General features: G+C 41.4%; 1 protein-coding gene across 4 annotated transcripts in view; it reads left to right on the top strand.

Moving 5' to 3' along the window:
• The window catches only part of NUBPL (NUBP iron-sulfur cluster assembly factor, mitochondrial), a 60,296-nt gene that overhangs the window by 31,823 nt on the left and 13,603 nt on the right, over positions 1-14,870 (top strand). For all 4 annotated transcript variants that reach the window (XM_079955237.1, XM_079955235.1, XM_079955236.1 and 1 more), the window contains 2 exons: positions 11,434-11,527; positions 13,475-13,560. In XM_079955237.1, coding sequence (XP_079811363.1) covers positions 11,434-11,527; positions 13,475-13,560 — 180 coding nt within the window. The remainder of the gene's footprint in view (positions 1-11,433; positions 11,528-13,474; positions 13,561-14,870) is intronic.

Genomic DNA, 14,870 nt, shown 5'->3' with positions numbered 1-14,870 from the left:
TTTATGGAATCAGCCCGAGCCATGTCCATCTCCCAGATCACATGCAGGGGGAGGATGCTCCAGACCAGTGGAACAGGATGTTACACTGACTGGATGTTCCCCTGCCTGTGCCCACTCTAGGGAAACAAGGAATGTTGTATTTGACTATACAGTGGTACCTCGGGTTACAAACACCTCAGGTTACAAACACTTCGGGTTACAGACTCCGTTAATCCGGAAAGTAGTACCTTGGGTTAAGAACTCTACCTCAGGATGAGAACAGAAATCGCACGCCGGTGGCGTGGCGGCAGCGGGAGACCCCATTAGCTAAAGTGGTACCTCAGGTTAAGAACGGTTTCAGGTTAAGGACGGACCTCCGGAATGAATTAAGTTCGTAACCAGAGGTACCACTGTACCAATGGATTGCATCCCACAGAGGATACAGTGCAACTCATGCTGCAGGAATGTCCTCCAACCTTCTGGAGTGGCTGTCTGGAGAGTGCAGGGCCTGAAAGGGATAATTGAATTTTGTTGAAGGCACAGCCTTCCACTCATGCAGCCATTGGATACCAAACCTTGACTGTAGGAGGGAGGATTGGTCTCTAATCTGTTTGAAATGGCAGGTAAACCTCCCCCGTTTCCCTTGTACAAAGATGATAGACACTGCTGTGATGTTAGCATTTGCTACGCTAATACTATTACACAAATGTCTTTCATGCAGTGTAGGTTTTTAATGGAACCTTCACTTGATATAAACGGAAATAAGTGCCAGAGTGTGAGCTCCACTTTTGATTACATAGACATTTGAGAGTAGGAAAAGTTCACAGAGTCGGAGTGAGGTGACCAATTTTTGTTTTTATTTCATGCAGTGTGTAGTTTGCTCTTGCGGTCTTTCAAGCAAAAGCATGAACTCTCCTATATGTGCTTAACAAGTAAGGATTATTGCAAAAAGTGATAACTTTTTTTATAAAGTTTTTTTTGTCCTGCTTATACATTTCCATATGAAAAAGAATAATGAGGGAAACTGTTACTTGTCAAATGATACATTTCCAAAAAAAACACTTAAGGCTGCTTCAAAGTTCAGAAATAATGGCCAAATAAATGATTGGCCATTGGTCCTGGGCTCATATGTGCCTTTTCCCTACTGAGATTTCTTCCTGAATGCCCTTGTCTGCTGTTAGGATCAAAACTGACAAATTGTGGTTTGTGCTCAAAATCAGAATTGGGGAGCTATGTGAAGGGGTTTCCAGTTTTGGATTGAAAGATAAACATAGTTGCCCGCTCATATATAATGGCAAACTGTCAATTTCTAGAATAGCAAAGGAGTTGGACTGCATGAAGGGAGATGAGAACATTCAAATCTGAAGTTCACCAAGCCATGGTATACAGTGGTACCCCGGGTTAAGAACTTACTTCGTTCCAGAGGTCCGTTCTTAACCTGAAACTGTTCTTAACCTGAAGCACCACTTTAGCTAATGGGGCCTCCCGCTGCTGCCATGCCGCTGCTGCACAATTTCTGTTCTTATTCTGAAGCAAAGTTCTTAACCTGAAGCACTATTTCTGGCTTAGTGGAGTGTGTAACCTGAAACGTATGTAACCTGAGGTACCACTGTATTCGCTTACATAGGAGCCAATATACAGAAATGGCTCAAGGAAATTATCATCATGCAGCGCTTCACATAGTGCAGCTTGGCTCATATACATAATAACCAATATTTTGAGGACTAATAATTTATGCTCATCCAGATCCTTCTTTCAGAACTCACCTTTCCTGTAAAGACTGGCTTAATTGCTTGATCCTGATTCCTAGCTATAACCAAGCCCAAGAACTTTTATATTTATGCTTGTATGTCAATTGCCATCCTTGTCTCACCCTGATCTAAATATGGTTTATTACTGATTCAAGCCAAAATTATCCCCCATTCAGATATAACGATGAACTCTGGTTAGTTTGAAACAGAGAGGTAAATGCTTCTGATCTTCTTGTGGCTACATCAGAGAAGAAGAAGAGTGCATGAGCCTCAGGCATGCTTACGTAGTGCTAAATCATGGTTTAGTGTTCATCCGAAATGGGTTAAATTACCGTATTTTTCGTCCCATAGGACGCACCTAGTTTTTTTGGGGGGAAATAAAGGAAATTTTTTTCCCCTTTATTTCACCCCCAAAACCAGGTCAGGGAACAGCGGTATGGCGGCGCTGCGCCTCTCCGCTGTCCCCCGAGCTTGTGGCGCTGGCCGATGTCTGCCCGAAGTGCGGGGCGCTCTGCTTCAGCGCGCCCTGGGCTCCGTGCAGCAGGCTGCTATCCGCAGCGTGGGGAGCCCTGCGGGAGATGCTGCGGATGTCTGCCCGGCGCTCTGCTTCAGGGCGCCTCGCGCGCTGAGTGGCAGGCTGCTATCCGCAGCACGGGGAGCCCTGCGGGAACTCTTGCAGGGCTCCCCACGCTGCGGATGTCTGCCCGGAGCGAGGGGAGCTCTGCTTCAGGGTGCATTATGCGCCGGGCGGCAGGCTGCTATCCGCAGCCTAGGGAGCCCTGCGGGAACTCCCGCGGGCTTCCCAGGCTTGCTGATAGCTTCCTGAAGCCTGGAGAGCGAGAGGGCGCACTGACCCCTCTCGCTCGCCAAGCTTCAGCGAAAGCCTGTATTCGCCCCATAGGACGCACACAGATTTCCCCTTCATTTTTGGAGGGGGAAAAGTGCGTCCTATAGGGCGAAAAATACGATAATGGGAATAGGCTGTTCACAAAATGTGGCATAGTATAAGTGCACAATTCACAGCTTTTCTTTGTTATTCTTCAAATGGTACACATTACAGAATGTGTTCTTAAACAGCATTCCTGTGCATCTACACCTTCACAAGTTGCTTGTGTTGCATCATGAGGAATGTGGTGTTTACACTACTTACTTAGAATATACATTATGTGAATATCTATAGTTTTTAGTTTTAATTTGTTGGTTATACCTGGTGATTGATTAGAACAATTTGCCACAGAAGCTTTCATGATGTTCCTGAATGAGGGAAAATACACAGACACCACATGGCAGTTAATTACACTGCTTTAACAATAAATGTCAAGGAAATGCTTTTTTTAGAAGAAAAAAAAAGATGAATGCTGCGCTTAAGCAAAGTGCAATTACATTTCCAACATCTGAAATGTTTCACAACACTGTACGTACTCAAGCAGTGAACATTTTAGCATTTTCCACACATGCACAATGGCTGACAGATGGTGGGTGTTACAGGTATAATTTTGTAACCAACACTCACTTGTTTGTTTGCAAGAGGGAATTCCTTTTTTGTTTTTTAAATATTTATTAAGAATTTTTCATTTACAGTAAAAAAAAAATGAACATAACATTGCATATCACATATTTTCTTATCACTTCTGGACTTCCTCACATCTCCCGCTCCTACGTTCTAGTTTAATACACTTAAAACAACAATTTATTCCCTTATCTCCATCCTTACTGTCAAATTTCGAATATATTTCAAATTTTAGATACGTTTATTCCAATCCTTACAAAAGAAAATTTAATTTAGCCTAATAATTATCTAAAAAAAAAATAGGTTTTTCATCCTATATTTAAATTATCTTCATGATTTACTTCATCTATTTTGATGGTGCCAATTTGTCTAAAATCAAGCATCCTGCTTAACATTCATACAGTTTACAATATTTTTGCAGATAAAGCTTAAATTTTTTCCAGTCCTCTTCAACGATTTCTTCTCCCAGGTCTCGGATTCTGCCAGTCATCTCAGCCAGTTCCATGTAGTTCATTAGTTGCATCTGCCATTCTTCCAGTGTGGGTAGATCTTGGGTTTTCCAGTGTTTAGCAATAAGTATCCTTGCTGCTGTTGTTGCATACATGAAAAAAGTTCGGTCTTTCTTTAACACCCCTTGGCCGACAATACCCAAAAGGAAGGCCTCTGGTTTCTTAAGGAAGGTATACTTAAATACCTTTTTCAGCTCATTATATATCATTTCCCAGAAGACCTTCACCTTAGGACAGGTCCACCAAAGGTGAGAGAACGTTCCTTCATTTTCCTTACATTTCCAACACTTATTATCAGACAAGTGGTATATTTTTGCAAGTTTGACTGGGGTCATGTACCATCTATATATCATTTTCATTACATTTTCTTTCAAAGCATTACATGCAGTGAAATTCAACCCAGTAGTCCACAACTTTTCCCAGTCCTCAAACATAATATTATACCCTATGTCCTGTGCCCACTTTATCATAGCCGATTTAACCGTTTCATCTTGTGTGTTCCATTTTAACAGCAAGTTGTACATTCTTGAAAGTACCTTGGTCTTAGGCTCTAGCAATTCCGTTTCTAATTTCGATTTTTCCACCTGGAATCCTAATTTTTTATCAAGTTTAAAAACTTCTTTAATCTGGGCGTAGTGTAACCAATCTCGCACTTTGTCTTTCATTTTCTCCTGACTCTGCAATTTCCAGTTGTCTCCTTCTTTTTCTAATATTTCCCAATACTTTGGCCATTTGGCCTCCATATTGAGTCTTTGCAAGAGGGAATTCCTGTTACCATAATGTTTTGTTAATCTGAGCTAATTTATTCCTACACAAAGAAGTATTTGCATATAGACACATTTCTTAGAACTGATCTTAGAAGAGGGATTAAGGTCATGATTTGGTAGAATGTTGCTTACAAATGAGACTTGCATGCAAACTTCCATTTTCTCCCTTAAACAGTCTGCAGTCTAAAACAGTTTATTTGCACACATTTTCTCTAGCCAGAAACTACTATCAATCTGATTGAGATGGCTTATCATGAATGGAAGAAAAGGGCTGATAATGTAGAATGCCATCTCTTTTTAATAAGACACAAAGATGTCATCCACAACCGTGATATGTGAACACACATGCATCTTAGTAGTAGGTATACCACATAGTACAGCAGCTCAACTGTCGACACTGCAAGTATTGGCCTGAACAGTCTTCAATAGCTAAGAAGCTAGCACCCTGTTACTCCTGTGACTAGATGCAAGACAGCTGGAAGCCGCTGCAACTACTCTAATTTAATTTACAGCCTTTTCTTTGCTACATATAGACAATAGGTATCCTAATTTCCAGATATTCATGACATTTGCATGGACATAGCCACATTGTTCTGTAGTTGATAGGTCACACCCTGTGATTTAAGATCCTAAGGTTTTAGATCATTTGTTTAAACTGGCATTTTTATATTACACAGAAAAAAGTTAAATGCATATTAAACAGGAAATTATTATGAATCTAGAACAATGTGGCATACTTTGATTAACTCGGACCTAACAGATTTTCAGAAAACTGAAAAAATACTGATATCCATTGGATTCTTTAAAAAAAACCCAATAATAATAATAATAATAATAATAATAATAATAATTTGGGAATCTGATCTAAATAATACTCAACTTCATTTCTGACATTTTAATGGAACTTGTAGTCAAGGCCTACTTGAGTCCTGTGGTTCATAAAAAGGGGGGATGGGGGGAGTAAAAGATGGAACTACACCTCAAGTCATCCTGTGGTGTTGTAAGGAGGAGGAAAATGAGGGAAATAAGGTTATCAAGCGCTACAGGAACAGTTTCCAGCCTTTTTGGACCATTGGGCACATTTGCAAACTGGAGAAACTGTCACAGGCACCTCACATATAACTGCAGGCAAGCCCATACCACAGCCATATCCTATTGGCTACAAAGTAATGTGAACCTCTGACCCCTAGGGAAGGTTTCTGTGGGCACATGTATGCTCAGGGGCACTATGTTGGTGACCCTGGTACTAGAAGGAGAAGTGTAGAGAAATGTTGACTACATCCCCGGTACCGTTGCTGTGCAATTGCAGTCTTAGTTATTTTGAAGGTTCACAGGAAGCCCCTTTTGAGTGTATGAAGTTCATATGTTGTCTAAAAATCAAACTGCTGTTCTGTTGATTGGCAGTCTTCCAATAAAATTGTGACCTTAATGTACAAAAAGGGGTGGGACCAGGACCGGATTTAGGTTTGATGAGGCCCTGAGCTACTGAAGGTAATGGGGCCCTTTATATGTCCAGCTGTCCTTTGCTAACAACAAATTGTCACTGTTTTTTGTGTTGAATATATGCTATATGGTAATTTATGGACCTAATAGGTATCTAAAGCCATTTGCATATAACAAAATATGTATTTTATCAAAGTAATTGTTGAACTGAAATACAATTAAGAAGTATATTAATAGTGAAATTTTTTTGAGGGGGACAAGAAAATGAGGCCAAAAGCTATAGCTTGATTAGCTTATACGTAAATCCAGCACTGGGTGGAACATTGCTTTTCTTTCCTGCTTTTCTCCAGCACATTATTCAATGGCTTTTTACTGTGTTTTAAGAAAGTTAGAATAAAACTATCTAATGAAAAACACCCTCAAAAAGACATTGCTCAGTTACTAATACTATCATTTCATGCCTAACGTCTTTTTCATTCGTATCTAGTTATGTAAAGTCTTGGAATACTTGAAGTTTCAGAACTGCTGTGCCTGCTTGCTAGAAAAGGGATTCAGTGCTTTTCCCTTGAGTTCATGGAATAAATTTATATCTTATCTCTTGCAATCACTCCAGGCATTATTAATATGTTAGAATTAAAAGCTCTTGATTTTTACCTGCTGGATCAGTACTCTACAGTACTTAAGCTTTCCAGATAAATCTCCACATCCCCATTTTCAAGTTGGGCGTAGGGAGATATGCCACACTGTTCTTAAAACATACCATTGGCACAAATAAATCTTCTCAAGAAGAAAAGATAATGGATTTAGGTAGAAAATTGATAGTTACTCTTGTTTCCCCCATGTAAAGGGCAACGGGTCATACTGTGATCGCTGCAAAGGGTGGAGTCCCCAGTGGTGTAGACAAGTTTACTTGAATATGGTATGTGGGTCGCAACTGTGCCGATTAGTAAATGCATGTAGTTTGGGGGCAAGGCTTGTTAGTTCAGTGTGTGGAGAAGAAGGCTATTGAATTCCAGCAGGTAGCAAGACAGAAGGAACACCTATGACTAAATAAGGATTGCTTTCCTGTTTTATAATCAAAAGACATTTTCTTGGCATTTGCTATTATGTTATGTTTTTATGCATTTTTATACTGTAAGCATGGGACGCAGGTGGCTCTGTGGGTTAAAGCCTCAGCGCCTAGGACTTGCCGATTGAAAGGTCGGCGGTTCGAATCCCTGCGGCGGGGTGCGCTCCCGCTGCTCGGTCCCAGCGCCTGCCAACCTAGCAGTTCGAAAGCACCTCCGGGTGCAAGTAGATAAATAGGGACCGCTTACCAGCGGGAAGGTAAACGGCGTTTCCGTGTGCGGCTCTGGCTCGCCAGAGCAGCGATGTCACGCTGGCCACGTGACCCGGAAGTGTCTCCGGACAGCGCTGGCCCCTGGCCTCTTAAGTGAGATGGGCGCACAACCCCAGAGTCTGTCAAGACTGGCCCGTACGGGCAGGGGTACCTTTACCTTTACCTTTATACTGTAAGCTGCCTGATGATCATGATGATGCTAATTTATTTATACCCCGCCCATCTGCCTGGGTTTTCCCAGTCACTCTGGGCGGCTCCCAACAGAATATTAAAACAGAATAAATCATCAAACATTAAAAACTTCCCTAAATAGGGCTGCCTTCAGATGTCTTCTAAAAGTCAGATAGTTGTTTATTTCCTTGACATCTGATGGGAGGATGTTCCACAGGGCGGGTGCCACTACCAAGAAGGCCCTCTGCCTGGTTCCCTGTAGCTTCACTTCTGGCAGTGAGGGAACCACCAGAAGGCCCTTAGAGATGGACCTCAGTGTCCGGGCTGAACGATGGGGGTGGAGATGCTCCTTCAGGTATACAGGGCCGAGGCCGTTTAGGGCTTTAAAGGTCAGCACCAACACTTTGAATTGTGCTCGGAAATGTACTGGGAGCAGGTCTTTCAGAACCGCTGATCCTTGGATGAAAGGCAGTATATAAATGCAGTATACAAAATAAATATACAAAACAGCAGATTCACCCTATTTAAAGTCGTGAAGTTCAGTGGGTAGCCTTGGTAGGCTGCCCCTCTCTTAATGACCAACAGGAGTCATTGTGATGATAAAGAAGTGGAAAATAGTTTCAATCTTCTGCTCCTTTGTGGAAGCATGGGATAAAAATATAATAAATACTTGAATAAGAAAAGCTGGTCGTATTAAGCACCATTTTATACTGAAAAGTGTTCTTAGGTACTTGGATAGCTTTTTCGTTGTGCATTGCGCACCATCTCTCTCAAATCTTTCAGCACATACAGACCTAATCTACTGCCAAAAAGCACATTTGACTTTTATGTAGCTTTTTACTAGCTTTCTTTGACTTTGTTCTTTTTTAAAAAGTAGGGTTGTTTTTTTTTAAAAAAGTTGATATCAGCTTCTCCAAACATAAATAGCTTTGCAATATCACTCAGTGATAGATTATATAAGTAAGGTCAATTCATACAGCCTCAAAAAATTCTATAAATGTGAGTCAGTCACTTTTGAAAACCATACAAAGCACTGAATAATGCTGGATTATGAAATGTACACTGTAACCCTCTTAATACTCTTTCTCCATAATTCCTCATTCTGTTCATATTCACTGAAAAAGACATTTTACCTGGAGTGGTGTTGCTCATTTCATTGACTCCACTCTTATACAATCTGCTCAATATGTCTGACGTCATTACCCTTTTTGACAACACTTTTTTTAGCCATTTCTGGCCTGTGGGCCTAATGAGGCCTGACCATTTGGCCCATAAGGCCATTTCAGGGAAGCCACACTCACTTCTCCATCACCCAAAGCAGGAAAAACACATATTGGGTTGCAGAGGAATACAGTGGTGCCCCGCAAGACGAACGCCTCGCAAGATGGAAAACCCGCTAGACGAAAGGGTTTTCCGTTTTGGAGGTGCTTCGCAAAACGAATTTCCCTATGGGCTTGCTTCGCAAGACGAAAATGTCTTGTGAGTTCCTGCGGGTTTTTCCCCCCTTTCCCCCCCTTTTCCTAAGCCGCTAAGCCGCTTATCAGCTGATCTGCTGATAAGCCGCTTAACAGCTGATCGCTAAAAGCCGCTAAACCGCTAATAGCGCTAATCCGCTAAACTGTCAATGGGCTTGCTTCGCAAGACGAAAAAACCGCTATACGAAGAGCCTCACGGAACGGATTAATTTCGTCTTGCGAGGCACCACTGTAATTGTGAGTGCACACTAAGCTTTGAGAGTTTGGTGCTATTTGAATATGGTGTATAACACGCAGGTCCTGCTACCCTCTTTCTCCTTACGTGAAATAATCAGTTATCCAAACATACCCTCCCCCTCTCCTTTTTATGAGGATTACCCGCTCTGGGATCCCACAGCTAATTCTCCCCGGATCTCCTCGCTGGCCCAAATAGAACTAACTTAACCAGCTAGCCCTGGTGATCACCTAATGTTTATTGGATGGATTTCCCCCTTAAATTGATTTTTGAATTCTGAATTTATTGTTATTCACGTTTTATAATGTATTTTATGCTGTTTTTTGTTGCATCAATTAAGTGTTTTAAATTTGTTGTTAGCCAGCCCAGTTTTCTGAACCGGGAAGGGCAGGGTATAAATTTTTTTAAAAAAATTATTATTATTATTAATAATAACTAATTATGCCCAAACCTCGCTATCCACACCACACCCAGAGTTTGTCCACATCCTTACTTACTTCCTTACTTGTTTGTGCTATGCTGGTTGGCTGCAGCCATTTCAGGAAGAAACCATGGAAGGGGGGGGGGGAGAGATAGGAGAAATGATGTACAGTTGTACCTTGGATCCCGAACACCTTGCAAGTCAAACGTTTTTGCTCCTGAACGCCACAACCCCGGAAGTGAGTGTTCCGGTTTGCGAACTATTTTTGGAAGCCGAACACCTGACAGGGCTTCTGTAGCTTCTGACTGGCTGCAGGAGCTTCCTGCAACCAATCAGAAGCCACACTTTGGTTTCCAAACATTTTGGAAGTCGAATGGACTTCCGGAATAGATTCCGTTCGACTTCCAAGGTATGACTGTATTAGAAATGTTTCCCATAGGAATCAGTGGAAATTGTGGATTAGTTACGCGAACACTCACCTAATGAACCATTTCCAGGGAATACATTGTGCTCAGTAAGTGGGACCTGTGTGTATCTTGTTGTGCTGCTTTCGGAAGGGATGGGATACACTCAAGCAATTGAGCTCCTGCGTGTGTTTACTCCCTGCTGAAAGCAGTGGAACAGAGTAAAGCACCAAATTCAGGCCACTTCAACAAAGGAACCATCGGGAGCACACTCTTGAGTCTACTCTTGCAGCCACAGCTTTGCATTACCTGTGCCCCTTCTGGTGTACGCTTCTGTTTTTAGCTAATTCATTACTCATTTCACCCAAACACAGAATGATGCTTAGAGTTTACTATTGTGCTTTGGCTCTTGAGTACTGGAAGACCTGCTCCCTGCCTTGCAGGCCTTTTCCCACCTGAGCGAGAGGGCAGGACCCTGACTGACTCTAGCTGCAAAAGCTGAGGCTGCTGAATGGACTCTTGGGCTGGGGTATTGTTTAGGGGTTTTTGTTGTCTGGGGCGGGGGGTGTTGTTGCAATTATTGATATTAATTTTTGCAATTTTTTTTTTAAGATCTTAAGATTTATATGAAAATTGTTCAGTTTTGTTGTTATTTTGTTTTATTACCTATTGCTACTTTTGTTATGTTTGCAATCACGTAATTTTTCCCCACGTTGTGAGCCGCCTTGAACGATGGAAAGGCGGCATACAAATAAAATGATGTATGTCGCTTTGTAATTAAGCATGGACTGGTCTGAAATAAATGAACAACGAATTGTAGGTTTTATGGAACAGGCAGTCAACTTTTGAAGGTCACGCTTTTTAAGGACAGTCCCCTATCACTTTGAACTCCAGGAAGCTAATAAAATGGGCATAATGTTCTTTCACAAGCAATTAATCTAGATTAAACCATGTTGGTTACTTTGTGCCCCTGACTCATTTCTCTGATATGCATTTTAAATTAATAAATATTCAGTTGCTAGGGTCTCTGTGCTAATCTGACCTTAGTGGTTGGGCAGCCACGTCACGACTACTGAGGAAGGTTTTTACTGGCACAGGGGGCAACTGGCTTGAAACAAGAGTGCTAGAATGCCCCTGTATTAACCTGTTAGGCTTTTATGTCAGTGGTAGCATCTGATGGAGCTTTGAAGCCAACAGGATCTCCCCACCTCACCCCCACACTCCACCCCCAGACCAGTGATTCTGAACCCTTGCCCTGTGACCTGCACAGGGCTTTATATTTATATATATTTATATATACAGTATATGTAACATAAGCAGGTGATCCTTGGTCTGTGGTGCTGGTGCTAAGAGACCTGCTAGACTATAATATGTTTGACTCATACATTTAAAATTCATTCTTTCCTGCTTCATCCGTGGCCTTTTCTAGGTTGACTGGCACCAGCTGGATTATCTAGTAATTGACATGCCACCTGGGACAGGAGATGTACAACTGTCAATCTCACAGAATATCCCAATTGCAGGTATCTTTTTTATGGACTTACAGTGCAAGCCTAGCTGCGCCTACTCAGAAGTAAGTGCTGTGGAATTCAGTGGGGTATATTCCTTGCAGCCTTAGTTATGATTAAGGATGAAAAGCGCCAAGAGGCTTTTTGAATGGCAGTAACAATTTCTTAACTTTAGGTGTCATCTAAAGGGATCCAGAGTGGTGGAGCCATTTCACAGTTTGCTCTTCCCTCTGTGTTGTCCTTTCAGAATGCCTGCCCTCCTCCCTCCATCAGAAAAGGTCTTAACTCCCATGAGTTGAAAAATTAGCCATGCATTAAATGTCTCCGATTTTCCCTTTAACTCTTAAATTATTTTGGCTCTGGAATTTAAAGAGCAGTTTGATTTGAGGGTGGGAGGAGTGATGGGGAAAGGGATCTTGAGTAGCAAATATTGAACATACAGGTTGTATTTTATTGTTGTGACCTGGTCTGAGATTTGCTCAGTGATGAAGGGGGCGATAAAAGTTTTGCAAATAATGATGTCTGAAGTGAAGAACCATGTTTTGCAATCACCTGGTGAAGTGGAGTTGGAAACAATGCTTTGAAGTGAATTGGCAAACAACAGTAAATGTTTCCAATTCATATACAAACACTGGGTAGCAGCTAGGTGTTCAGTATGAGATATATATGTGGTCCCCAAGTAGCAGCCATGCACAACCTAGCATGTTCAGCCTGCCAAGGCTCCCAGCTCCCTATACATCTTGTTGAAAAAATGTATATAATTACTCTATAAAAGAAGAAGAATTAAGATAAATTACTGATTAGACTATTGTGGAGAGACCACTTCACACCAGAAGCTGCCTGGCTTGGTTTGCAAAAAGGCAATTTAGATATAGCCAGAAGGAATCCTGCATTGCGGAGCTTTTAAAGTAGGCTTAGATGTCTCTTTCTGTTTGCCTTATAAGAATCGAACTGTTTTCAGTAAACTGGCTTTTTGCTATTGGCGGAGGGCTGTATAAATAACACTAGCAATAAGTTGGTTTTTATTGAATAATGTTGAAGGCAGAGCAATGAATTTCTACATACAAGATTGTTGAGAAAATGTGAGCCAGCGTCAGTACATGTCAAAAGAAGCATAATCCAGGCAACGTCTTGTTCATTCAATCATCCTTAAAGTAGTTCATCTCTGAAAAGTGATTAGGTAAAAATTATACATTCTGCTTAAGCAGAGCTGTTTCTCAAGTGAATTTCAGTTGCATTTGCTGATTTTAATGATCAAAATAATTTCATACTATCAATCCTATTAATCCTGCAGAGGCAATACTGCTTAAGGGGGAAGAATTTGAATCCTGTTCCTCAATGAGATTGTCACATATTTGATTTATGAATATTTTACTATGAATGAATGAATAAATGTGTTGGGAACTGTTAGGGAGTGGGAGGGAAGGAGTAATTGCTAAGTAGGAAATCATGTTTATCTCAACTATAATGGTGGGTTTTTATATGTTTGGTTAGGTGTAGGCAGGTTCCAGAATTGGAAGTTGCCTGAAATGCCTGTAGTAACTTGTGGACTTTAACTACAGTACTAACCATGTGAAAAGAAAGCAATTGAGTTAATGGAGGCAAAGTTGTAATTTCAAGGCATTGTTTTCAGTGGCTGCTTTGCCATAGTAGAAAGGGCTTTCACTTCCGTAAGTTGAGGCACCGTATTTTCACTGATTCCCTCCCACCCATGAAAACTTTTCCAAAGGGTTGGGAGATGCCTTTGATCAGGAGGGGAAATGACATAGAGAGCTGCAGAATATCTGGTTCCCCAATTTGCATGAACTTTCTGCTCAAGCAAAGCCACCATTAATCTTTAATAGAGTTCAATATGTGTTTGCGCATGGCAGTGTTCTGTGGAACGAAACAGCCTAATTAAGCTCAATACTAGCATTCTTCACAATATTGGCTGTAAGAATGGCATACGTTTCCTTTCCCTAGGGGCTGTGATGGTGTCCACTCCTCAGGATATCGCTTTACTGGATGCACGCAAAGGAACAGAGATGTTCAAAAAAGTGAATGTGCCGGTGAGCCTTTACAAATGCAAGTTGTTTGATCCCTCTAAATAATGGGTATGTTTTAAGAGGGGCATATGTGGTCCAGTCTTAAGGGAAGACCTGGAGCTTAGTGGGTAGAGTGCATGGTTTGCATGCCAAAGGTATCCAGTTTGATCCCTCGTGGGTCTGGGAAAAACTGCCAGCTGCAGTGGGTGGGTGGTCTGATTTCAGTATAAATATACCAAAGAAAGTTACAATTTTGCTTATAAGTAAAATCAATTTTCTTCAAAGTTGAAGGAAACCCACAAGGCTAATTGTTCTGCCTTTGTAAAGTAATTGGTACTAGATGCATGGTGTCTGACCATTTGTGATTAATCTGTGGAGCAGGTTTTTGACTCGCCCCCAGAAAGCCATTTGAACAATACAGTGGTACCTTGGGTTACAGACACTTTAGGTTACAGGCGCTTTAGGTTACAGACTCTGCTAACTCAGAAACAGCACCTCAGGTTAGGAACTTTACTTCAGGATGAGATCGTGTGGCGGCAGCGGGAGGCCCCATTATAGCTAAAGTGGTACCTCAGGTTAAGAACAGTTTCAGGTTAAGAACGTACCTCCAGAACGAATTAAGTTCTTAACCCGAGGTACCACTGTAGTGGCCATTTAGATAATAGTATCTTAATAGTACAGAAGGTGATAGTACCTGTTCTCTAAGAAATTTATGTTTTTCATATGCTCTAGTTGTTGATACTTTTTGGGGGAAGAAACTTGCCTGTATGCTATAAATAACAGATGAGCTCTGAGGGTGATAGGAAAATTATTTCAGAAGTGAATTGTGGGAGTACTGCTTTGCTATACTAAAACACAGCTTTTGTAATCCTAAATATACTACAGTACAAATTAACCTGAAAGTTGCCAGCTATACTCCTACATAACACACGTGCAGTTTTCCCTTATTTAGGTATATTTGAGAAGTTTGAACGAATGAGTTTTCCATACAGAGAATTTAAACTTTTAGCTGCATGGCTAACAAGGATGAATACAAACTCATGGACCTCCTAGGTCTGCCACTTCCAAGACCTGCCATAAGCCATTGTGCAAAAAATAATGGGAGTTGAACATGTAAAGGGTTGACTGTAAAGGGTGCCAGTTGATGCAGATCTTGAGAGCGACATTGTTACTTTACAGTGCTTCATAAGCAAACAAATCGAAAGCTTCCCCCCCACCCCAGACAATGGGGGAAGACAGCAAAGATGGGTAGAGGAAAAAAATTTTTTGAGAGACACCATTCTGAAGCTTGCTCAGATATTTTAATCTGCTCTTCAGAGTTGGTGAGGGTTTCT

The sequence above is a fragment of the Podarcis cretensis genome (genome assembly GCF_951804945.1).
Source record: "Podarcis cretensis genome assembly, chromosome: 1".
Classification (NCBI taxonomy): Eukaryota; Metazoa; Chordata; class Lepidosauria; order Squamata; family Lacertidae; genus Podarcis; species Podarcis cretensis.
This window is presented reverse-complemented; position numbering and strand designations above follow the sequence as displayed.